Raw genomic sequence first — 27285 nt, forward strand, 5'->3', positions numbered from 1 at the left:
CATTGGAGGTTTTTGAGGAGGGGAGTAATATGTCCAGAGCATTTCTGGACAAAGATAATCCGGGCAGCAGCATGAAGTATGGATTGAAGTGGAGAGAGACACGAGGATGGGAGATCAGAGAGAAGGCTGGTGCAGTAGTCCAGGCGGGATAGGATGAGAGCTTGAACGAGCAGGGTAGCGGTTGGGATGGAGAGGAAAGGGCGGATCTTGGCAATGTTGCGGAGCTGAGACCGGCAGGTTTTGGTGACGGCTTGGATGTGAGGGGTGAATGAGAGAGCGGAGTCGAGGATGACACCAAGGTTGCGGGCCTGGGAGACAGGAAGGATGGTAGTGCCATCAACAGAGATGGGAAAGTCAGGGAGAGGACAAGGTTTGGGAGGGAAGACAAGGAGCTCAGTCTTCGACATGTTGAGCTTTAGGTGGCGGGCAGACATCCAGATGGAGATGTCCTGAAGGCAGGAGGAGATGCGAGCCTGGAGGGAGGGGGAGAGAGCAGGGGCAGAGATGGAGATCTGGGTGTCATCAGTGTAGAGATGATAGTTGAAGACGTGGGAGCGAATGAGGTCACCAAGGGAGTGAGTGTAGATTGAGAACAGAAGGGGACCAAGCACTGAACCTTGGGGAACCCCCACAGTAAGGGGATGGGAGGGGGAGGAGGAGGAGCCCGCAAAAGAGACTGAGAATAAACGGCCGGAGAGATAAGAGGAGAACCAGGAGAGGACGGAGTCTGTGAAGCTAAGGTCAGATAACGTGCTGAGGAGAAGGGGGTGGTCCACAGTGTCAAAGGCAGCTGAGAGGTCGAGGAGGATTAGGACAGAGTAGGAGCCGTTGGATTTGGCAAGCAGGAGGTCATTGGTGACCTTTGAGAGCGCAGTTTCCGTGGAATGAAGGGGACGGAAGCCAGACTGGAGGGGGTCGAGGAGAGAGTTGTTGTTGAGGAATTCTAGGCAGCGCGTGTAGACAACTCGTTCAAGGAGTTTGGAAAGGAATGGTAGGAGGGATATGGGACGATAACTAGAAGGTGAGGTGGGGTCAAGAGAGGGTTTTTTTAGGATGGGAGAGACATGGGCATGTTTGAAGGCAGAGGGGAAGGAACCAGTGGAGAGTGAGCGGTTGAAGATGGAAGGAACCAGTGGAGAGTGAGCGGTTGAAGATGGAAGTTAAGGAGGGGAGAAGGGATGGAGCGAGAGATTTCATAAGATGAGAGGGAATGGGGTCAGAAGCACAGGTGGCCGGAGTAGCACTTGAGAGGAGGGAGGAGAGTTCCTCTGAGGATACCGCTGGGAAGGATGGGAGAGTAGCAGAGAGTGTTGAGAGCCGGGGGGTTGGAGAAAGGGGGGAAGAGACTTTGGGGAGGTCGGACCTGATGGATTTAATTTTGTTAATGAAGTAGGAGGCCAGATCGTTGGGGGTGAGGGAAGGAGGAGGGGGAGGAACCGGGGGCCTGAGAAGGGAGTTGAATGTACGGAAGAGCTGGCGGGGGTGATGGGCATGGGTGTCAATAAGGATTTGAACCCATGACCTCTGACTCCAAAGTCCGTACGCTTTCCCCTGAGCCACGCTGCTTCCCAGTTGACCCACGGCCTCTCCCGGGCCTTCCCCGCTACTGCCGTCCCTTGCCCCGCCTCTTCCCGGAGTGGTCTAGACGCCCCCTCTAGACTGTAAGCTCGTTGTGGGTAGGGGATGTGTCTGTTAGATTGTTAAATCCTACTCACGCTGAGCGTGGCTCAGCGGAAAGAGCCCGGGCTTTGGAGTCAGAGGTCATGGGTTCAAATCCCGGCTCCACCCCCTGTCAGCTGTGTGACTTTGGGCAAGTCACTTCACTTCTCTGTGCCTCAGTTCCCTCATATGTAAAATGGGGATTGACTGTGAGCCCCACGTGGGACAACCTTTGGGCAAGTCACTTCTCTGTGCCTCAGTTCCCTCATATGTAAAATGGGGATTGACTGTGAGCCCCACGTGGGACAACCTGATCACCTTGTATCCCCCCCCCCCCAGCACTTAGAGCAGTGCCTTGCCCATAGTAAGCGCTTAACAGGTACCATCGTTACTCTCCCAAGCGTCGTAACTCCCCAGCGCTTAGAACTGTGCACATAGTGAGTGCTTAATAAATGCCATCATTATTATTATTATTTTTATTCTCTGCACACAGTGAGCGCTCAATAAATACAATTGGCAAATACAAATAACTGGCTGACTGGTGGTGGTGACACTAGGGCTGGGCGGCCAGCTGTTGGGCGCGGGCGTCCCGATAGTTCCCGTGGTCCCAAGGCTCAGATATCAGTTATTCCTCACAAGGGCATCGCAGTCCGGGGCAGGCGGCCCGGTGCCACCCTCGGAACCAGCGGCGACCCGCGCGGGCTTGTGCCGTCGTCAACGGGCAAGTGCGAGGCGGATCCGGGAGGGCCGGCGGGGAGTCCTCGGGGCCGGCCCCCATCCCTCAGGCCTGGGCGTCCGAGCCGGCCGGCGGAGAGGGGAAGGGTTCGTACCCGGCCTTGTCATCCCGATGGCGGTAATACATCCGGGTGACCACGGTTACCAGGAAGGTCTCCATGATGAGCAGGTGGCAGTTCATCACTGCAGCACAGGGAGGGATGGAACATGGGTCGTGCAGAGAACCAGGGGCAGGGCAGGCCTACCGGAGTGGCGGCTCTGTTTTGGAGGCCTGCCTTCCTCCCTCCCTGGGATCACTGGCTTAGACCAGAAGATGACCTCTCCCCTCTCCTCTCAGCAGGCAGGGCAACAGCGTGGTTGGACCCACTTTGGAAGTGGGCCCTGGATGGCACCTCGCTTGCGACAGAGCCCTGCGAGCCCGCTGTTGGGTAGGGACCGTCTCTATATGTTGCCAACTTGGACTTCCCAAGCGCTTAGTACAGTGCTCTGCACACAGTAAGCGCTCAGTAAATACGATTGAATGAATCCTGATGGCGGTAATACATGTGGGTGACCACGGTTACCAGGAAGGTCTCCATGATGAGCGGGTGGCAGTTCATCACTGCAGCACAGGGAGGGATGGAACATGGGTCATGCAGAGAACCAGGGGCAGGGCAGGCCTACCGGAGTAGAGGCTCTGTTTTGGAGGCCGAGCCTTCCTCCCTCCTTCCCTCCCTCCCTGGGATCACCGGCTCAGACCAGAGGATGACCTCTCCCCTCTCCTCTCAGCAGGCAGGGCAACAGTGTGGTTGGACCCACTTTGGAAGTGGGCCCTGGATGGCACCTCGCTTGCGACAGAGCCCTGCGAGCCCGCTGTTGGGTAGGGACCGTCTCTATATGTTGCCAACTTGGACTTCCCAAGCGCTTAGTACAGTGCTCTGCACACAGTAAGCGCTCAGTAAATACGATTGAATGAATCCTGATGGCGGTAATACATGTGGGTGACCACGGTTACCAGGAAGGTCTCCATGATGAGCAGGTGGCAGTTCATCACTGCAGCACAGGGAGGGATGGAACATGGGTCATGCAGAGAACCAGGGGCAGGGCAGGCCTACCGGAGTAGAGGCTCTGTTTTGGAGGCCGAGCCTTCCTCCCTCCTTCCCTCCCTCCCTGGGATCACCGGCTCAGACCAGAGGATGACCTCTCCCCTCTCCTCTCAGCAGGCAGGGCAACAGTGTGGTTGGACCCACTTTGGAAGTGGGCCCTGGATGGCACCTCGCTTGCGACAGAGCCCTGCGAGCCCGCTGTTGGGTAGGGACCGTCTCTATATGTTGCCAACTTGGACTTCCCAAGCGCTTAGTACAGTGCTCTGCACACAGTAAGCGCTCAAGAAATTTGAATGAATGAATGAATGAATGGAGGGGACGGTCGAGGAGCTCACAGGAACGCAGTCAGCCCCCCGATATCTCCATCGTCCTGGCGGAGGCTCTTCTTTCCTACCCGAAGGAGGCTAAGACCTGCCGCCCATCCCGGGACGGTGGGAGGGCGTCTTAAGCAGCAGCAGGTCAGCCACAGCGAGGATCGTGAACATCTTCCCCCTCTAATAATAATAATAATGACGGCATTTATTAAGCGCTGACTATGTGCAAAGCACCGTTCTAAGCGCTGGGGAGGTTAAAAGGTGATCAGGTTGTCCCACAGGGAGGCTCACAGTCTTAATCCCCATTTTTACAGATGAGGGAACTGAGGCCCAGAGAAGTGAAGTGACTTGCCCAAAGTCACCCAGCTGACAATTGGCGGAGCTGGGATTTGAACCCATGACCTCCGACTCCAAAGCCCGTGTTCTTTCCACTGAGCCACGCTGCTTTCCATTACTGTACAGTACTGTACAGTCTCTAGACTGTGAGCTCGTCGTGGACAGGGGATATCATCAATCGTATTTATTGAGCGCTTGCTGTGTGCAGAGCACTGTACTAAGCGCTTGGGAAGTACAAGCTGGCAACATATAGAGACAGTCCCAACCCAACAGTGGGCTCACAGTCTAAAAGGGGGAGACAGAGAACAAAACCAAACGTACTAACAAAATAAAATAAATAGAATAGATATGTACAAGTAAAATAAATAGAGTAATAAATATGTACAAACATATATACAGGTGCTGTGGGGAAGGGAAGGAGGTAAGATGGGGGGGATGGAGATATGTCCGTCTATTGTTATATTGTACTCTCCCAAGCACTTAATAATGGTAATAATTGTGGTATTTAAAGCGCTTACTGTGTGCCAGGCACTGTACTAAGCGCTGGGGGAGATACAAGGTAATCAGGTTATACAAAGTCCCTGCCCCACCCTGGGCGCTGCACATAGTAGGTGCTCAATAAATACGATTGACTGACTTCTTTCCAGATCACCCCTGGGCTGGGCCCGAGGATTGATTGATACTGGCCACGTTTGATGGCTTAGCTGACCGGCCCCTTCCCCCCAACTGGATATTCAATCAATCAATCAATCAATCGTATTTATTGAGCGCTTACTGTGTGCAGAACACTGTACTAAGCACTTGGGAAGTACAAGTTGGCAACGTATAGAGACAGTCCCTCCCCCACAGTGGGCTCACAGTCTAGAAGGGGGAGACAGACAACAAAACCAAACATACTAACAAAATAAAATAAATAGAATAGATATGTACAAATTCAGATATTCACTCACCCCGACACCTGATTATGGCGGAGAAAGGGGGCGAACAGGCAATCGATCCAGTGCTGGCCAGCACCGAGAAGATGGAGGGCTGCAGGGCGGTGAGGATGAGGACGATCTGTAAGGGGAAGCAGAAGTGTATGTATGTATAAGTGTATATATGTTTGTACATATTTATTACTCTATTTTACTTGTACATATTTATTCTACTGATTTCTACTGAAATATGTTTTGTTTTGTTGTCTGTCTCCCCCTTCTAGACTGTGAGCCCGCTGTTGGGTAGGGACCGTCTCTATATGTTGCCAATTCATACTTCCCAAGCGCTTAGTAATAATAATAATAATAATAATGGCATTTATTAAGTGCCTACTATGTGCAAAGCACTGTTCTAAGCGCTGGGGAGGTTACAAGGTGATCAGGTTGTCCCACGGGGGGGCTCGCAGTCTTCATTCCCATTTTACAGATGAGGTAACGGAGGCACAGAGAAGTTGTGACTTGCCCAAAGTCACACAGCTGACAAGTGGCGGGGGTGGGATTTGAACCCATGACCTCTGACTCCAAAGCCCGGGCTCTTTCCACTGAGCCACGCTGCTTCTCTACAGTGCTCTGCACACAGTAAGCGCTCAGTAAATACGATTGAATGAATGAATGAATGAATGAAAATGAGAGATTGGGGAAAGAGCCCACAACTCTCAGGAATCCACAGACGGCCGGGAAGAGTCTGAGGAATGGAAATGTCCAGATCCTATTGACTCCAGGCTCACGCTCTATCCACTGACCCACGTTTCTCCATATTCTCCCAAGCCGGGGAGAGTCTGAAGAGCGGAAACATCCCGATTATTAGCCCCTAAGACCTCATTTGACCCAACTGTTACCTCCTGTGCCACCAAACCTTGCAGCAAGAGCGAAATGCCCTGGCTTAGACTGTGGTTGTTCCTTTGAAGGTGCCAGGGAGCCACTTAATAATAATAATAATGGCATTTATTAAGCGCTTACTATTTGCAAAGCGCTGTTCTAAGCGCTGGGGCGGTTACAAGGTGACTAGGTTGTCCCACCGGAGGCTCACAGTCTTAATCCCCATTTTCCACATGAGGTCACTGAGGCCCAGAGAAGTGAAGTGACTTGCCCGAAGTCACACAGCTGACGAGTGGCGGAGCCGGGATTTGAACCCCTGACCTCCGACTCCAAAGCCTGGGCTTTTTCCACTGAGCCACGCTGCCCAACGGCTCGATGGAAAATCCACCCGATGGAAAATTTCTGATCAATCGAGAGTTGAGCTCCGGCCTGCCTCGCCAGCCTAATCTTATCGTTTGTCTTCCAGCTGCAGTTTTCTAGATTCATTCATTCATTCAATCGTATTTATTGAGCGCTTACTGGGTGCAGAGCACTGTACTAAGCGCTTGGGAAGAACAAGTTGGCAACATATAGAGACGGTCCCTACCCAACAGTGGGCTCACAGTCTAGAAGGGAAGGCCTGGAGAGGCCCCAGACTGTTGGTCTGGCTAGAATCCACCCTCTGGCCATCATAAAGCTTCAATTGTGGGCGAGGAACGTGTCTACCAACTCTATTGTAATAAATAATTACGGCACTTAAGCGCTCACCGTGTGCCAAGCACTGTTCTAAACGCTGGGGGTAAATACAAGTTTATCCCACAACTTGTTGTGAGAAGCAGCGTGGCCTTGAAGTCAGAAGGTCGTGGGTTCTAATCCTGGCTCCGCCACTTGTCTGCTGCATGACCTCGGGCAAGCCACTTCACTTCTCTGGGCCTCAGTGATCTCATCTGTAAAATGGGGATTGAGACTGTGAGCCCCAAGTGGGACAGCCTGATTGCCTTGTATCTACCCCAGCGCTTAGAACAGTGCTTGGCACATAGTAAGCGCTTAAGGTGGGGAGATTGATGGTCTGTCATATGTGTCGTGTTTAATCGTATTAAATACGATTGACTGAATGTGAAGGGGGAGGGCGGACCCGGACAGAGGGGTGAGGGCAAGATCTATATGTTGCCGACTTGTACTTCCCAAGCGCTTAGTACAGGGCTCTGCACACAGTAAGCGCTCAATAAATACGATTGAATGAATGAATGAATGAGTAAATACCATCATTATTATTTATAAGTTAATCAGATCGGACACAGTCCCTCTGTTCCACATGGAGCTCACAGTCTTATCCCCATTTTGCAGATGAGGTAACTGAGGCACAGAGAGGTGAAGTGACTTGCCCAAGTTCACCCAGCAGATGTGGCGGACCTGGGATTAGGACCCAGATCCTATTGACTCCAGGTTCATGCTCTATCCACAGAGCCACGTCTCTCCATATTCTCCCAAGCGTTTAGTACAGTGCTCTGCACACAGTAAGTGCTTAATTTATATGATTTATGGATCGATTGATTGGCTAAATCTCTCTGCTCCTTCATTTCCTGATTCCAACTTCCTCCCTGGGCCCTCTCCCCTCCTCCTTTTACCAGATCTAAGGTGTCTCTCCCATCCCAATCCCCCCACCTGTCTGGTGGCTAGGGGCTATTCTCTAGAGAAGCAGCTTGGCTCAGGGGAAAGAGCCCGGGCTTTGGAGTCAGAGGTCATGGGTTCAAATCCCGGCTCCGCCACTTGTCAGCCGTGTGACTTTGGGCAAGTCACTTCACTTCTCTGGGCCTCAGTTTACCTCATCTGTAAAATGGGGATTAAGACTGTGAGCCCCCCGTGGGACAACCTTTCATTCATTCATTCCATCGTATTTATTGAGCGCTTACTGTGTGCAGAGCACTGGACTAAGCGCTTGGGAAGTGCAAGTTGGCAACATTTAGAGACGGTCCCTACCCAACAGTGGGCTCACAGGCTAGAAGGGGGAGACAGAGAACAATCAATCAATCGTATTTATTGAGTGCTTACTGTGTGCAGAGCACTGGACTAAGCCCTCGGGAAGTACAAGTTGGCAACATATAGAGACAGTCCCTACCCAACAGTGGGCTCACAGTCTAGAAGGGGGAGGCAGAGAACAAAGCAAAATATATTAACAAAATAAAATAGAATATATATGTACAAATAAAATAAATACATAGAGTAATAAATACATACAAACATATATACATATTTACAGTTGCTGTGGGGAGGGGAAGGAGGTAAGGTTGGGGGGATGGAGAGGGGGAGGAGGGGGAGACCTTCCCAGCACTTAGAACAGTGCTTTGCACGTAGTAAGTGCTTAATAAATGCCAGTATTATTATTATTATTATTATTCCAGGTAGCCTGAGGAACTGATTAGCATGCATTTATCTACCCAGGTGCTTAGTACAGCACTTGGAAAACAGTAATAATAATGATGGCACTGTTCTAAGTGCTGGGGAGGTTACAAGGTGATCAGGTTGTCCCACTTGGGGCTCCCAGTCTTCACCCCCCTTTTCCAGATGAGGTCACTGAGGCCCAGAGAAGTGAAGTGACTTGCCCAAAGTCACAGAGCTTAGCAAATGCTATTATCGTTATTCATCATCGTCATCATCAGTCGTATTTATTGAGCACTTACTGTGTGCAGGGCACTGTACTGAGCGCTTGGGAAGTACAAATTGGCAACCTATTATTATTAGAGGTACTGTAGCTGGAATCACCTGGAACAGGGAGAACTTGGCCTTGATGTTCTGCCCTCCCAAGCGGTCCTTGGCCTGGCGGAAAACGATGGCCAGGCTCCAGAGGGCTAATAAAGTGGACACGCCCAAGAAGGTGTTGATCCAGAGGGCCGCGCTGGCTGCGGAGATCTGGGGGCCGCAAAGGAGGGGGAGCTGGTGATGGGGAGGGACAAGTTTGGACCCCTCTGGTCCTCCCCCCCCCCTCCATCCCTGGCTCTGCCGGCCTCCTTGGCCTTCCAGTGTTGGCTCTTCTTTTCCAACCCATTCCCACGACCGACGGCAGCTGGACTGTCTCTCCCGCTCCCCTCTGTTGGCCCCCACTGGGTCCCCGGGACGTGGAGGAGGAGGAGTCCCCGGGACGTGGGGCCCTCGGGCCCGGCGGCTCACGTCGGCGGGGTTGTAGATGCCGTCGGGCATCAGCAGCAGGCCCGCCAGGACGCAGACCATCTTGAGGAAGGCGTACTGGAAGGGGCCCAGCATCAGCAGCCGCAGCCTCCTCCTGAGGACGGGCGGGAGAGACGGCGGGTGGGCGAGTGACATGGAGCCTTGCCACCGTGCGGGCCCTCTCCCTTCCCGGCGGGCAGCCTTACTTCGTCATGGTGAAGGAAGGGCAGCAGGGGCAACAGCAGCAACAAGGCCCCGTGTTGACCACCATCGGTGTGTCCTTCAGCGCTTTCAGGGTCGCCTTCTTTCCTCCAAAGCCTTCCACCATGACCAGCATCAGCAGGTAGAAGCAGATGGAGTAATAGCTGGCGGGAGAGCCCCGGGGGGAGGTCAGGGGGGTGGGAAGCGCCTTCCTCCCCCGCCGCAGGCCGAATCAATCAATCAGCAATCGTATTTATTGAGCGCTTACTGTGTGCAGAGCACTGGACTAAGCGCTTGGGAAGTACAAGTTGGCAACATCTAGAGACGGTCCCTACCCAACAGTGGGCTCACAGTCTAAAAAGGGGGAAGAGGCCGAAGAAGGCTCCAGAGAAGGCCCAGAAGAAAGCGGCTCACTGTAGTCAGGGAACTGTCTGTTATATTGTTCTACTGGAATAATAATGATGGCATTTTATGAAGCACTTACTATAATAACAATAATCATGATGGCATTTATTAAGCGCTTACTATGTGCAAAGCACTGTTCTAAGCACTGGGGGGATACATGGTGAAAGGCTCCGGAGAAGGCCCAGAAGAAAGCGGCTCACTGTGGACAGGGAACTGTCTGTTATATTGTTCTATTGGAATAATAATGATGGCGTTTTATGAAGCACTTACTATAATAACAATAATAATGATGGCATTTATTAAGCGCTTACTATGTGCAAAGCACTGTTCTAAGCGCTGGGGAGGTTACAAGGTGATCAGGTTGTCCCACGTGAGGCTCACAGTCTTAATCCCCATTTTACAGATGAGGTAACGGGCTCAGAGAAGTGAAGGGACTTGCCCAAGGTCACACAACAGACAAGTGGCGGAGTCAGGATTCAAACCCATGACCTCTGACTGCTCTTTCCACTGAGCCACGCTGCTTCGCTGAGGAAAGCGGCTCACTGTACTCAGGGAACTGTCTGTTATATTGTTCTACTGGAATAATAATGATGGCATTTTAAGAAGCACTTACTATAATAACAATAATAATGATGGCATTTATTAAGCGCTTACCATGTTCAAAGCACTGTTCTAAGCGCTGGGGAGGTTACAAGGTGATCAGGTTGTCCCACGTGGGGCTCACAGTCTTAATCCCCATTTTACAGATGAGGTAACGGGCTCAGAGAAGTGAAGGGACTTGCCCAAGGTCACACAGCAGACAAGTGGAGGTTAGGATTTGAACCCATGACCTCTGACTCCAAAGCCTGGGCTCTTTCCACTGAGCCACACTGCTTCGCTGAGGAAAGCGGCCCACTGTAGTCAGGGAACTGTCTGTTATATTGTTCTACTGGAATAATAATGATGGCATTTTATGAAGCACTTACTATAATAACAATAATAATGATGGCATTTATTAAGCGCTTACTATGTGCAAAGCACTGTTCTAAGCGCTGGGAAGGTTACAAGATGATCAGGTTGTCCCACATGGGGCTCACAGTCTTAATCCCCATTTTACAGATGAGGTAACGGGCTCAGAGAAGTGAAGGGACTTGCCCAAGGTCACACAGCAGACAAGTGGTGGAGTCAGGATTCAAACCCATGACCTCTGACTGCAAAGCCCGGGCTTTTTCCACTGAGCCACGCTGCTTCGCTGAGGAAAGCGGCTCACTGTAGTCAGGGAACTGTCTGTTATATTGTTCTATTGGAATAATAATGATGGCATTTTATTAAGCACTTACTATAATAACAATAATGATGGCATTTATTAAGCACTTACTATGTGCAAAGCACTGTACTAAGCACTGGGGAGGTTACAAGGTGATCAGGTTGTCCCGTGGGGGGGCTCACAGTCTTAATCACCATTTTACAGATGCGGTAACTGAAGCCCCGAGAAATGAAGTGACTTGCCCAAAGTCACACAACTGACAGTTGGTGGAGCAGGGATTTGAACCCATGACCTCTGACTCCAAAGCCCGAGCTCTTTCCACTGCGCCACGCTGCTTCTCCGCCAATTGCCAGCTGTATGACTTTGGGCAAGTCACTTCACTTCTCTGGGCCTCAGTTCCCTCATCTGTAAAATGGGGATTAAGACTGTGAGCCCCCCGTGGGACAACCTGATCGCCTTGTAACCTCCCCAGTGCTTAGAACAGTGCTTTTCACATAGTAAGTGCTTAATAAATGTTACCATTATTATTATTATTATTATTATGACATTAACAAATGCCATTATTATTATTATTATTATTATTATTAAGCATTTACTATGTGCAAAGCACTGTTCTAAGCACTGGGGAGGTTACAAGATGATCGGGTCATCCCACGGGGGGCTCACAGTCTTCATCCCCATTTTCCAGATGAGGTCACTGAGGCCCAGAGAAGTTAAGTGACTTGCCCATAGTCACAAAGCTGACAAGTGGCGGAGCCAGGATTTAAACCCATGACCTCTGACTCCAAAGCCCGGGCTCTTTCCACTGAGCCACACTGCTTCTCTGTCCTTGTACTCACCCAAGCGCTTAGTACAGAGCTCTGCACACAGTAAACGCTTAATAAATGCAATTGACTGACTCAGGAATAGAGATTGAAGTTCTCCCCCTCCTCCCCCTCTCCATCCCCCTCACCTTACCTCCTTCCCCTCCCCACAGCACCTGTATATATGAATATATGTTTGTCCGTATTTATTACTCTATTTATTTATTTTATTTGTACATATTTATTCTATTTTATTTTGTTAATATGTTTTGTTCTCTGTCTCCCTCTTCTAGACTGTGAGCCCACTGTTGGGTAGGGACTGTCTCTATAGGTTGCCGACTTGTACTTCCCAAGCGCTTAGTCCAGTGCTCTGCACACAGTAAGCGCTCAATAAATACCATTGAATGAATGAATGAATGAATGAATGAAAAGATGCCTCTGCACACAGTAAGCGCTCAGTAAATACAATTAAATGAATGAAAAGATGCCCGTTTAGCCAGGAGAGAGAGCGTGGGTGGAGAGCGGGGGAATAATCATGGTACTTGTTCTGCTCCAAAGCACTGTACTAAGAAGAGGGAAGGGAACCATCTTCCCAGCGGAATCCACCACACGCCTATTGGGTGACCTTGGGCAAGTCACCTTATTTCCCCGGGCTTCGGTTTTCTCATCTGATAAATGGGGCTAAAATCAATCAATCAATTAATCGTACTGATTGAGTGCTCACTGTGTGGCGAGCACTGTACTGAGCACTTGGAGAGTACGATTTAACAATGGGTAGACACATTCCCTGCCCACAGCGAGCTTAGAGTCAGCCCAGTGTGGAATAGGGAGTGTGTCCCAACCGATTATCTTGTATAATAATAATGGTATTTGTTAAGCGCTTACTATGTGCGAAGCACTGTTCTAAGCGCTGGGGGGGGATACAAGGTGATCAGGACAGGAGTTCTCATCCCAGCTCCGCCACTTGTCTGCCGTGGAACTTTGAGCAAGTCGCTTCAATCCTCCGTGCCTCAGTTTCCTTATCTGTAAAGCAGGGGTGAAGACCGTGAGCCCCAGGAGGGACAGGGCCTGTGTCCAACCTGATTAGCTTGTATCGACCCCAGCGCTTAGGACAGTGCCTGGCACATAGTAGGTGCCTAACAAATACCATTCATTCATTCATTCAATCAAATTTATTGAGGGCTTACTGTGTGCAGAGCACTGTACTAAGCGCTTGGGAAGTACAAGTTGGCAACATATAGAGATGGTTCCTACCCAACAGTGGGCTCACAGTCTAGAATACCATAAAGAAAAGACTGAGCGCCCGTTTTTGGGTAGGGATTGTCTCTATCTGTTGCCGACTTGTACTTTTCAAGCACTTGTATCTCCCCCAGCGTTTAGTACAGCGCTTAACACATAGTAAGCATTAGGGAACAGGAGGGGAGAAAGATTCTTGAAGTGGAATCGGGGAAAACCAGCAAGCCCCCACATTCCTGGGTCCTGTTCAATCAATCAATTATATTTATTGAGTGCTTAGTGTGTGCAGAACACTGTACTAAGCCCTCAGGCGAGTACAATATATTATATGTAATACGTACTATATTATTACAGTCTAATTTAAGATCCTGACTGCTTTCTGGCCTCAGATTTCCCCATGGGGCATTCTCCTGAAGGCATCCATAAAGAAGCAGCGTGGCTCAGTGGAAAGAGCCCGGGTTTTGGAGTCAGAGGTCACGGGTTCAAATTCCCACTCCGTCACTTGTCAGCTGTGTGACTTTGGGCAAGTCACTTCACTTCTCTGGGCCTCAGTTCCCTCATCTGGAAAATGGGGATTAAGACTGTGAGCCCCCCGTGGGGCAACCTGATCACCTTGTAACCTCCCCACTGCTTAGAACAGTGCTTTGCACATAGTAAGCGCTTAATAAATGCCATTATTATTGTTATCATGAAGTCCCTGAGTGGAGAGGAGTTGTAGAAGGGAAACTGAGGTAGGGGGTGGGGAGTGGAGCAGGCCGGGTCCCGGAGAGCGGCACTTACGCAGTGATGGCCATATCCACCATCATCAGGGACCGGGGGACCCAGAGCCCGAAGCAGGAGAAAACGGAGACCACCTGTGGGACAAAAATGCAATATTGATTCGTTCATACATTCAGTTGTATCTATTGAGCGCTTACTGTGAGCAGAGCACTGTACTAAGCGCTTGGGAAGTCCAAGTTGGCAACATATAGAGACGGTCCCTACCCAACAGTGGGCTCACAGTCTAGAAGCCCCTTCCTTCCTCTGCCCCTCATCCCCCTCTCCATCCCCCCATAAATATGTTATTACTCTATTTATTTATTTATTTTACTTGTACATATCTATTCTATTTATTTTATTTCGTTAGTATGTTTGGTTTTGTTCCCTGCCTCCCCCTTTTAGACTGTGAGCCCACTGTTGGGTAGGGACCGTCTCTAGATGTTGCCAACTTGGACTTCCCAAGCGCTTAGTACAGTGCTCTGCACACAGTAAGCGCTCAATAAATACAATTGATTGATTGATTGATTGAAGGGGGAGACGGACAACAAAACGAACCATGTAGACGGGTGTCAAGTCGTCAGAACAAATAGAATTAGAGCTAAAATGCACATCAGTAACAAAATAAATAGAATAGTAAATATGTACAGCCCGTTGGCTGCGGGGGTTGGTCATCAAGCCCCTGTGAGCCCCCCGTGGGACAACCTGATCACCTTGTAACCTCCCCAGCGTTTAGAACAGTGCTTTGCACATAGTAAGCGCTTAATAAATGCCATCATTATTATTATTATTATTATCCAGAAGAGCCGGTCATCTGGAGGGGCTGCTCGGAGGTGACTCGCTGCCCACCCTCTTCTGTCCACCGGTTGGCTTCCCGGCCTAGTTTGGCCATTGGAGACCCAAAAATAATAATTGCAGTGTTTGTTGAAGTGCTTACTATGTGCCAGGCCCTGTACTGAGCGCTGGGGGAGATATAAGCAAATCAGGTTGGACACAGTCCCTCTCCTAGCTGGGGCTCACAGTCTTTATCCCTGTTTGACAGATGAGGTAGCTGAGGCCCAGAGAAGTGAAGTGACTTGCCCAAGGTCACACAGTAGACAAGTGGCGGAGCCAGGATTAGAACTCTGGTCCTTTTGACTTCCATTAGGCCCGACTGCACTAATAATAATAATAATAATAATAATAATGATAATAATATTTGTTAAGCGCTTACTCTGTGCCAAGCATTGTTCTAAGCCCTGGGTAGATACAAGGTAATCAGATTGTCCCACGTGGGGCTCACAGTCTTAATCCCCATTTTATAGATGACGTAACTGAGCCCATTGTTGGGTAGGGACCGTCTCTATATGTTGCCAACTTGTACTTCCCGAGTGCTTAGTCCAGTGCTGTGCACACAGTAAGTGCTCAATAAATATGATTGAATGAATGATGATAATAATATTTGTTAAGCGCTTACTCTGTGCCAAGCACTGTTCTAAACCCTGGGTAGATACAAGGTAATCAGGTTGTCCCACATGGGGCTCACAGTCTTCATCCCCATTTTACAGATGACGTAACTGAGCCCGTTGTCGGGTAGGGACCGTCTCTATATGGTACCAACTTGTACTTCCCAAGCGCTTAGTACAGTGCTCTGCACACAGTAAGTGCTCAATAAATGATTGAATGAATGAATAATAATAATAATATTTGTTAAGCGCTTACTCTGTGCCAAGCACTGTTCTAAGCCCTGGGTAGATACAAGGTAATCAGGTTGTCCCACGTGGGGCTCACAGTCTTCATCCCCATTTTACAGATGATGTAACTGAGCCCGTTGTCGGGTAGGGACTGTCTCTATATGGTGCCAACTTGTACTTCCCAAGCGCTTAGTAAGCGCTTAAGTGCTCAATAAATATGATTGAATGAATGAATGAGGCCTAGGGAAGTGAAGTGACTTGCCCGAGGTCACACAGCAGACAAGTGGCCAAGCCGGAATTAGAACCCACATCCTCATGCTTGTGAGAAGCAGCGTGGCTCAGTGGAAAGAGCCTGGGCTTTGGAGTCAGAGGTCATGGGTTCAAATCCCGGCTCCACCACTTGTCAGCTGTGCGACTTTGGGCAAGTCACTCCACTTTTCCCGGCCTCAGTTACCTCATCTGGAAAATAGGGATTAAGACTGTGAGCCCCATGTGGGCAAGCTGATCACCGTGTAACCTCCCCAGTGCTTAGAACAGTGCTTTGCACATAGTAAGCGCTTAATACATGCTATTATTATTAGTAGTAGTATCCTCTGACTCCCCATCCCAGGCTCTGGTCTTGGCTCATCCCGGAGGCAAAGGAGCCAGGGGCTGGGGGCCCGGGGACGGACCCTGTGGTCCCTCAGATTCCCAGAATGTCATGTCCCCCTCCCCTCCCCACCGGTCCCCTCCTGTCACCGTGGGAGCGGAGCTCTTCCAGAGCAGCGTCCGACGCTTAATGGGGCAGCGGATGTTGCGGCGAAGGTAAGCGGCGTCCTCCACGTAGATGACGATGGAGCCCAAGGTGAGCAGGGTGAGCAGCACCGTGATGGCCAGCTCCACGGCGCTCAGCTCTGGACAAGGGGACCACCCAGCCCATCGGCCCTTTCCGAAGGCCCGACCGCCTCCCCGGTTCCCCCCAAGCCCTTCCACCTCACTGAATTCCCCTCCGGAGAAGCAATTCTTCCCCCATCATCCCATACCCCACACCCCCTTAAGCGCCTAGGACAGTGCTCTGCACACAGTAAGCGCTCAATCAATACGATTGATTGATTGATTGATTCAAATCCCAGCTCCGCCACTTGTCGGCCGTGTGACTTTGAGCAAGTCAAAGTAATTTGAGCAAGTAATTGAGCAAGTAATTTGTACTTCCCAAGCGCTTAGTACAGTGCTCTGCACATAGTAAGCGCTCAATAAATACGATTGATGATGATGATGAAGTCACTTCCCTTCTCTGGGCCTCGGTTACATCATCTTTTAGACTGTGAGCCCACTGCTGGGTAGGGACTGTCTCTATATGTTGCCAATTTGTACTTCCCAAGCGCTTAGTACAGTGCTCTGCACATAGTAAGCGCTCAATAAACACGATTGATGATGATGATGAAGTCACTTCCCTTCTCTGGGCCTCGGTTACATCATCTTTTAGACTGTGAGCCCACTGCTGGGTAGGGACCGTCTCTATATGTTGCCAATTTGTACTTCCCAAGCGCTTAGTACAGTGCTCTGCACATAGTAAGCGCTCAATAAATACGATTGATGATGATGATCATCATCTGTAAAATGTGGATTAAGACTGTGAGCCCCCTGTGGGACAACCTGATCACCTTGTAACCTCCCCGGGGCTTAGAACAGTGCTTTGCACATAGCAAGCGCTTTAATAAATGCTATTATTATTACTATTATTATTATCCCCGCCCCGTCACTCCACCTCAACTCCCTCCCAAGCGCCCCTCGGGAGGTGAGGCGGGCGACTCCGACTCACGTTTCAGGAGCTGGGAGGCCGTCGGGGGGATGGAAAAACAGGCCTCTGGAATGGTGTAGTTGGCCCTCATCAATTCCAGGACCTCGGCTGGAAACCTGGAGGATTCCGGGGGCGAACGGGAAGAGGGTTCAGATCCAGGTGGGGTGGCTCAGAACGGCTCAGCCCCCTACCAATCCCGATGAACTAGGTGCCGGGTAGGTTTTCCCTCTTTTGGGAAAGCCGAGGAATCCCTGGCCGCGTGCTTTAGTGGATAGAGCACAGGCCTGAGAGTCAGAAGGACCAAGTTTCTAACCCTAGCTCTGCTGCTTGCCTGCTGTGTGACCTCGGGCAAGTCACTTCACTTCCCTGGACTTCGGTGACCTCATCGGCATATTAATATTAATATTAATATATTAATATTAATATAAATCAATATATTAATGTCTATCTCCCCCCTAGACTGTAAGCTCGTCGTGGGCAGTGAGGGGGGCTGCCGGGGAGGGGGGCCTGGGGACTTCAGGGTCTTCTGCCTCCGTCGGCGACTGTCTGAGGGGTCCCTCTGGGTTTTGTCGCTCTCTCAGTGGGTCTGAGAGGGTCTCTGTGTGGATCTGAGGGTATGTCTCCCCCTTCTAGACTGTGTCTCCCCCTTCTAGAGCCCACTGTTCGGTAGGGGCCATCACTATATGTTGCCAACTTGCACTTCCTAAGTGCTTAGTACAGTGCTCTGCACACAGTAAGCGCTCAATAAATACGATTGAATGAAGGAATGAAGGGAACATGTCAGCCAACTGCATTGTTTTATAATAACAGTGATAATGATAATAATGCACACAGTAAGCGCTCAATAAATACGATTGAATTACAGTATTTTTAAAGAACTTACTATGTGCCAAGCACTGTTCTAAGTGCTGGGCTTTGAACAGCGCTCCAGCGCTTAGAACAATCAATCAATTGTATTTATTGAGTGCTTACTGTGTGCAGAGCACTCTACTAAGCGCTTGGGAAGTACAAGTTGGCAACATATAGAGACAGTCCCTACCCAACAGTGGGCTCACAGTCTAGAAGGGGGAGACAGAGAACAAAACAAAACATACTAACAAAATAAAACGAATAGAATAGATATGTACAAGTAAAATAAATAAATAGAGTAATAAATATGTACAAACATATATACAAATATACAGGTGCTGTGGGGAAGGGAAGGAGGTAAGACGGGGGGATGGAGAGGGGGATGAGGGGGAGAGGAAGGAAGGGGCTCAGTGTCCAGCACTTAGAACAGCGCTTTGTATATAGTAACTACTTAACAAATACCAAAATTATTATTATTATAGATACAGGTAATCAGGTTGTCCCACATGGGGCTCACAATCTTAATCCCCATTTTACAGATGAGGTAACTGAGGCACAGAGAAGTGAAGTGGCTTGCCCAAGATCACACAGCAGACAAGTGGCGGAGCCGGGATTAGAACCCACGGCCTCAGACTCCCAAGCCCAGGCTCTTTCCACTTGGCCACGCTGCTTCTGATTGCTTATACTCTCCCAAGCACTGAGTACAGCGCTCTGCACACTGTCAGTGCTCAGTAAATATCATTAATGATGATGAAGGAGCTTACAGTCTACATGGGAGAGATAGACATTAGCCTACTGTTGGGTAGGGACCGTCTCTATATTTTGCCAACTTGTACTTCCCAAGCATTTAGTACAGTGCTCTGCACACAGTAAGTGCTCAATAAATACGATTGATTGATTGATTGATTGATTAAAACCAGTTGCAGATAGGGGAAATAGTAGAGAATCAGGATATTTCTGTAAATGCTGAGGGACAGGGGTGAGTGTCAAAGAGTCCACCCCAGGTCCCACTCATCATTCCTCTCAGGCTAATCTCACACCCTTCCTCCCACTTGGAAATCCCTCCTCCTTCACATAATGATAATAATAATAATAATAATAATAATAATAATAATAATAACATTTATTAAGTGCTGAGGGACAGGGGTGAGTGTCAAAGAGCCCAACCAAGCTCCCACTCGTCATTCCTCTCCAGGTAATCTCACCCCCTTCCTCCTGCTTGGAAATCTCTCCTCCTTCACATAATAATAATAATGGCATTTATTAAGCACTTACTATGTGCAAAGCACTGTTCTAAGTGCTGGGGAGGTTACAGTGTGATCAGGTTGTCCCACGGGGGGCTCACAGTCTTAATCCCCATTTTACAGATGAGGTAACTGAGGCCCAGAGAATAATAATAATGATGGTATTTGTTAAGTGCTTACTATGTGCAAAGCACTGTTCTAAGCACTGGGGAGGTGACAAGGTGATCAGGTTGCCCCACGGGGGGCTCACCATCTTCATCCCCATTTTACAGATAAGGGAACTGAGGCCCAGAGAATAATAATAATGATGGTATTTGTTAAGTGCTTACTATGTGCAAAGCACTGTTCTAAGTGCTGGGGAGGTGACAAGGTGATCAGGTTGTCCCACGAGGGGCTTACCATCTTCATCCCCATTTTACAGATGAGGTAACTGAGGCCCAGAGAAGTGACTTGCCCAAAGTCACACAGCTGACAATTGGCGGAGCCGACATTTGAACCCATGACCTCTGACTCCAAAGCCTGGGCTCTTTCCACTGAGCCACGCTGCTTCTCATCTGACAGACATCTGCTCTCCCCATCTTTAAATACCTTCTGAAGTGACATCTCTGCCAGGAAGCCTTCCCGAATTAATCTCTATCCACCTTATTCATTCATTCAATTGTATTTATTGAGCGCTTACTGTGTGCAGAGCACTGTACTAAGTGCTTGGAAAGTACAAGTCGGCAACATATAGAGACAGTCCCTACCAAACAACGTGCTCACAGTCTAGAAGGGGGAGACAGACAACAAAACAAAACATGTGGACAGGTGTCAAGTAGTCAGAACAAATGGAATTAAAGCTAGATGCACATTATTCACAAAATAAATAGAATAGTAAATAAGTACAAGTAAAATAGAGTGATAAATCTGTAGAAACATATAACTTCTCTATGCCTCCATTACCTCATCTGTAAAATGGGGATGAAGACTGTGAGCCCCACATGGGACAACCTGATCACCTTGTATCGTCCCCAGTGCTTAGAACAGTGCTTTGCTTAACAAATGTCATTATTATTATTATTATTATTATTATATACAGGTGCTATGGGGAGGGGAAGGAGGTAGGGTGGAATGGATGGATGTCCCTCATGCTGTCATTTCAGCACTTCAGTGCCACCAGAGCAGTTTCTTCGTAACAATTATGTAGACAGCTGGAAAAGCTTAGACATAGAGGGAAATAATATAATATTATAATATAATATAAAATATAACATAATATAGTATAGGATAATATAGTATAGCATAATATAATATAATATAATATAATATAATATAAAATAGAATATAATGTAATATAATACAATACAATATAATACAATACAATATAATATAATATAATATAATAATATAATAGAGGGAAAATCTATTACTTCCTCCTCCCTCTAATTTATTTAAGAGTCTGTTTCCCCTCCCTCACTAGATTGAAAGATCATTGATTCTGTTGTACTCTCCCCAGCATTTCGTACATTGCTTTGCACACAATATTCATTCATTCATTCATTCAATCTTATTTACTGAGCGCTTACTGTGTGTGGAGCACTGTACTAAGCGCTTGGGAAGTACAAGTTGGCAACATATAGAGACGGTCCCTACCCAACAGCGGGCTCACAGTCTAGAAGGGGGAGACAGAGAACAAAACAAAACATATTAACAAAATAAAATAAATAGCATAAATATGTACAAATAAAATAAATAAATGAATAGAGTAATAAATACGTACAAACATATATACATATATATACAATAGGCCCTCAGTAAATATTATTGATTGATTAAGGTCCTCTGGGACAGAGGCAGGGCCTTTCACATGATGTAGTGGATAGAGCTTGGGCCTGGGAGTGAGAAGGTTGCGGATTCTAATCCCAGCTTCTCCACTTGACTGCTGTGTGATCTAGGGCAAGTCACTCCATGTCTCTGTGCCTCAGTTTCCTCATCTGTAAAACGGGGATTGAGACTTTGAGCCCCGTGTAGGGCAGGGACTGTGTCCAACCCAATTTGTTTGTATCCACCCCAGCACTTAGTACATTGCGTGGCACATAGTAAGGGCATAATAAATACCAGAATTATTGTTATTATTATTCTGTGTGTTCCCCATGCCCCTAGTTCGGTGCTTTCCGCCCGCACAGTAGAAACTCGGCACCCTTGCTGTTGGCGATGAAAAAACTTTTGGGAGTCCCGCGTTTGGACCTCAACCCTCTAGACTATAAGCTTGTTGTGGGCAGGGAATGTGTCTGCTTATTGTTCGACTGTACTCTCCCAAGCACTTAGTACAGTGCTCTGCACGCAGCAAGTGCTCAATAAATCAAATTGACTGCCTAACTCAGACCTCTTCCATCGAGTCCACGTGGCCCTCTCCCACAATTTCACCCAGTTTTCTTTGGAGTCAGAGGTCACGGGTTCAAATCCCGGCTCCGCCAGTTGTCAGCTATTGTCACAGGCTTCATCCCCATTTTACAGATGAGGGAACTGAGGCACAGAGAAGTGAAGTGACTTACCCAAACTCACACAGCTGGCAATTGGCAGAGCTGGGATTTGAACCCATGACCTCTGACTCCAAAGCCTGGGCTCTTTCCACTGAGCCACACTGCTTCTCATCTGCTGTGTGATCTTGGGCAAGTTACTTCACTTCCCTGGGCCTCAGTTACCTCACCTGTCAAATGGGGATTAAAAGACGGTGAGCCCTATTTAATAATAATAATAATAATAATGTCATTTATTATTAATAATAATAATAATAGCATTTGTTAAGCGTTTACTATGTGCAGAGCACTGTTCTAAGCGCTGGGGGGGATACAAGGTGATCAGGTTGTCCCATGTGGGGCTCACAGTCTTCATCCCCATTTTACAGATGAGGGAACTGAGGCTCAGAGAAGTTAAGTGACTTGCCCAAGGTCACACAGCAGACATGTGGTGGAGTCGGGACTCGAACCCATGACCTCTGACTCCAAAGCCCGTGCTCTTTCCAATGAGCCACACTGTTTCCCTGCTTACTATGGGTTACAAGGTTACAAGGTGAGCAGGTTGTCCCACTGGGGGCTCACAGTCTTCATCCCCATTTTACAGATGAGGGAACTGAGGCACAGGGAAGTGAAATGACTTGCCCAAAGTCACACAGCTGGCAATTGGCGGAGCAGGGATTTGAACCCATGACCTCTGACTCCAAAGCCTGTGCTCTTTCCACTGAGCCATGCTGCTTCTCGTCTGCTGTGTGATCTTGGGCAAGTTACTTCACTTCTCTGGGCCTCAGTTACCTCACCTGTCAAATGGGGATTAAAAGACTGTGAGCCCCATTTAATAATAATAATAATAATGATGGCATTTATTAAGCGCTTACTATCTACAAAGCACTGTTCTAAGCACTGGGGAAGTTACAAGGCGAGCAGGTTGTCCCACGGGGGGCTCACAGTCTTAATCCCCATTTTACAGATGAGGGAACTGAGGCCCAGAGAAGTGAAGTGACTTGCCCAAAGTCACACAGCTGGCAATTGGCAGAGCCAGGATTTGAACCCATGACCTCTGACTCCAAAGCCCATGCTCTTTCCACTGAGCCATGCTGCTTCTCATCTGCTGTGTGATCTTGGGCAAGTTACTTCACTTCTCTGGGCCTCAGTTATCTCACCTGTCAAATGGGTATTAAAAGACTGTGAGCCCCATTTAATAATAATAATAATAATAATGACATTTATTAAGCACTTACTATGTGCAAAGCACTGTTCTAAGTGCTGGGGAGGTTACAAGGTGATCAGGTTGTCCCAAGGGGGACAGGGACTGTGTCCAATCCAATTTTCTGGTATTCATTCATTCGATCATATGTATTAATAATAATTGTGGTATTTGTTAAGCGTTTACTATGTGCCAAGCACCATTCCAAGCACTGGGGTAGGTACAAGATAATCAGGTTGTCCCATGTGGGGCTCATAGTCTTAATCCCCATTTTACAGATGAAGTAACTGAGGCACAGAAAAGTGAAGTGACTTGCCCAAAGTCACACAGCTGATAAGTGTTGGAGCCGGGATTAGAACTCACCACCTCTGACTCCCAAGCCTGTGCTCTTTCCACTAAGCCATGCTGCTTCTCTGTACTAATACTGTACTAAGCACTTAGAAGAGTACAGTACAACAATAAACAGTGATAATCCCTGCCCACAATGAGTTCACAGTCTTAAAGGGAAGCAGCGTGATTCAGTGGAATGAGCCCTGGCTTTGGAGTCAGAGGTCATGGGTTCAAATCCCGGCTCCGCCAATTGTCAGCTGTGTGACTTTGGGCAAGTCACTTCACTTCTCTGGGCCTCAGTTACCTCATCTGTAAAATGGGGATGAGGACTGTGAGCCCCCTATGGGACAACCTGATAACCTTGTAACCTCCCCAGCGCTTAGAATACTGCTTTGCACATAGTAAGTGCTTAATAAATGCCATCATTATTATTGTTATTATTATTAAAGGGAGTGCTTAGTACACTGCCTTGTACTTAGTAAGCACTTAACAACTATAATTATTATCATTAGAAGCAGCGTGGCTCAGTGGAAAGAGCCCAGGCTTTGGAGTCAGAGGTCACGGGTTCATATCCTGGCTCTGCCACTTGTCAGCTGTGTGACTTTGGGCAAGTCACTTCACTTCTCTGTTCCTCAGTTACCTCATCTGTAAAATGGGAATTAAGACTGTGAGCCCCCCGAGGGGCAACCTGATCACCTTGTAACTTCTCCAGCGCTTAGAACAGTGCTTTGCACATAGTAAGCGCTTAATAAATGCTATTATTATTATTATTATTATTATTATTATTATTATTATTAGCATGCGGGTTGACTGAGCCAAACCTTCCTCCCAGGCACTTTGGCCAGTGGCCCTGAAATAAGCCTGAGCTTCTGTCCCTGCTACATCTGTTGGACTGCCCTGGCACAAGGGGCTATGACAGAGATAACAGCGTGGCTCAGTGGAAAGAGCCCGGGCTTGGGAGTCAGAGGTGGTGGGTTCTAATCCCGACTCCACCACTAGCCAGCTGTGTGACTTCGGGCAAGTCACTTCACTTCTCTGGGCCTCAGTTACCTCATCTGTAAAATGGGGATTAAGTCTGGAGCCCCACGTGGGACACCCTGATTCATTTATTCAAGGCCCTACTGAGAGCTCACCTCCTCCAGGAGGCCTTCCCAGACTGAGCCCCTTCCTTCCTCTCCCCCTCGTCCCCCTCTCCATCCCCCCATCTTACCTCCTTCCCTTCCCCACAGCACCTGTATATATGTATATATGTTTGTACATACTTATTACTCTATTTATCTTACTTGTACATATCTATTCTATTTATTTTATTTTGTTAGTATGTTTGGTTTTGTTCTCTGTCTCCCCCTTCTAGACTGTGAGCCCGCTGTTGGGTAGGGACTGTCTCTATGTGTTGCTGACTTGTACTTCCCAAGCGCTTAGTACAGTGCTCTGCACACAGTAAGCGCTCAATAAATACGATTGATTGATTCATTCATTCAATCATATTTATTGAGCACTTACTGTGTGCAGAGCACTGCACTAAGCACTTACCTTGTAATAATAATAATAATGGCATTCATTAAGCACTTACTATGTGCAAAGCACTGTTCTAAGCGCTGGGGAGGTTACAAGGTGATCAGATTGTCCCAAGGGGGGCTCACAGTCTTCATCCCCATTTTACAGATGAGGTCACTGAAGCACAGAGAGGATAAGTGACTTGCCCGAAGTCACCCAGCTGACAAGTGGCGGAGCCGGGATTTGAACCCATGACCTCTGACTCCAAAGCCCGGGCTCTTTCCACTGAGCCACACTGCTTGTATTTTACCTTACCTGATTACCTTGTATCTACCCCAGTGCTTAGAACAGTGCTTGGCACATAGTAAGTGCTAAACAAATACCTTTATTATTATTATTATTATTATTATTATTATTATTATTTTCTGCCCACAGAGCCTCCCCTGCCTCCAGTTTCCTCCTGTGCCTTATCTTCCCCCGGGGGACGTGGGAACCCTGAGTGTGTCTGCATGGGTCTGGGACTGAGTTCCATTTCTTCCATTTCTTTTTTTCTTTCTTTCTTTTCTGGTATCTGTTAAGTGCTTACTATTATACCAGGCACTGCACTAAGCCCTGGAGGAGATACAAGCTAATCAGGTTGGACACAGTCCACGTCCCACGTGGGGCTCGCAGTCTTGCTCTCCGTTTTCCAGATGAGGTAGCTGAGGCACAGAAGTGAAATCATCAATCATCAATCGTATTGATTGAGCGCTTACTGTGTGCAGAGCACTGTACTAAGCGCTTGGGAAGTACAAGTTTGGCAACATATAGTACAAGTTGGCAACATATATGACTTGCCCAAGGTCACACCGCGGACAAGTTGAAGATCTGGGATTAGAACCCGGGGCCTTCTGGTCCTCTATCCACTGCGGCTTCTCCAAGTCCATCAGGATTAGCTCTGCACACAGTAAGCGCTCAATAAATACGATTGAATGAATTTACACCGTGCCCGGCTGAGTTGAAAGCAAACCAAAGTGACACACCTGACCAGCCTGCTCACAGACCTATTCAACTATATCACATTAATCCAGAGTCTCATCCTATCTCGCCTAGATTACTGCCTCCTCCTCCTTGCTGACCTCCTGACGTCCCACTCCAGTCATTCATTCATTCAATGGTATTTATTGAGCGTTTCCTGCGTGCAGAGCACTGTACTAAGCCTTGGGAAGTACAAGTCGGCAACGTATAGAGACGGTGCCTACCCGACAGCGGGCTCACAGTCTAGAAGGGGGAGACAGACAGTAAAACAAGACATATTAACGAAATAAAATAGAGTAGCAAATATGTACAAGTAAAATAAATCGAGTAATAAATCTGTACAAACATATATACAGGGGCTGTGGGGAGGGGAAGGAGGTAGGGCAGGGGGGATGGGGAGAGGGAGAGGAAGGAGGGGGCTCAGTCTGAGAAGGCCTTCTGGAGGAGGTGAGCTCTCAGTAGGGCTTTGAAGGGAGGAATCAATCATATTTATTGAGCGCTTACTGTGTGCAGAGCACTGTACTAAGCGCTTGGGAAGTAAGCTAAGTTGGAAGAGAGCTAACTTGGCGGATGTGGGGAGGACGTGGGCCGGGGGTTGATGGTGGGATGGGCGAGAATGAGGCACGGTGAGGAGGTGAGCAGCGGCAGAGGAGCGGAGGGTGCGGGCTGGGCTGGAAAAGGACAGAAGGGAGGTGAGGTAGGAGGGGATGAGGGGATGGACAGCCTTGAAGCCCAGGGTGAGGAGTTTTTGCCTGATGCGTAGGTTGACTGGTAGCCACTGGAGATTTTTGAGGAGGGGAGTAACATGCCCAGAGCATTTCTGCACAAAGATGGTCCTGGCAGCGGCATGAAGTATAGACTGAAGTTGGGAAAGACAGGAGGATGGGAGATCAGAGAGGGGGCTGATGCAGTAATCCAGTCAGGACAGGATGAGGGATTGAACCAACAGGATAGCGATGCTTCACTCCACTACCTGAATCATCTTCCTACAGAAACATTCAGGACATGTAACCCTCTCCTCAAAAATCTCCAGTGGTTGTCCGTCCACCTCCGTGTCAAACAAAAACTCCTCACTACTGGCTTTAAAGCAGTCCATCACCTCACCCCCTCCTACCTCACCTCTCTTTTCCCTTTCTACAGCCTAGCCCATACACTCCGCTCCACTGTGCTAACCTCCTTACGGTGCCTCCATCTCACCGGTCTGGCCGCTGACCCCTGGCCCACATCCTGCCTGAATCAATCCTGGATTCTGGAGGCCTGGACTGTCGCCCAGAAGGTATCCAGTCAGATAGGCAGGCAGGGATGGGTAGCTGAGAGGATGGAGCAAGGCCAGGGCAGTCCTCCCTGGCTGTCCTGGAAGCTGGCTGGCTGGGGAAGTGGATTCTCACTTACCTGGGGTCTGCCTGGCTCTCAGATACAGCGGCCGCCATTCTCTAGTTGATTTCTGCCTGGGGCAGTGGTCAAAGCCTTCAGCTGGTAA

At 48.6% G+C, this 27285-nt stretch overlaps 1 protein-coding gene across 1 annotated transcript; it reads right to left on the reverse strand.

The window, feature by feature from the left end:
- Positions 1–2148: 2148 nt before the first annotated feature.
- Positions 2149–27285, reverse strand: SLC51A (solute carrier family 51 subunit alpha). The gene is made up of 9 exons (XM_038749843.1): positions 27198–27285; positions 17188–17282; positions 16125–16279; positions 13738–13811; positions 9273–9431; positions 9070–9181; positions 8665–8811; positions 5080–5185; positions 2149–2577 (listed from the first exon to the last, which is right to left on the reverse strand). The coding sequence occupies exons 1-9, from the start codon at positions 27233–27235 to the stop codon at positions 2441–2443; spliced, it is 1023 nt and encodes a 340-aa protein (XP_038605771.1). The 5' UTR covers positions 27236–27285; the 3' UTR covers positions 2149–2440.

Source organism: Tachyglossus aculeatus, chromosome 1, assembly GCF_015852505.1.
Source record: "Tachyglossus aculeatus isolate mTacAcu1 chromosome 1, mTacAcu1.pri, whole genome shotgun sequence".
In the NCBI taxonomy this organism is placed as follows: Eukaryota; Metazoa; Chordata; class Mammalia; order Monotremata; family Tachyglossidae; genus Tachyglossus; species Tachyglossus aculeatus.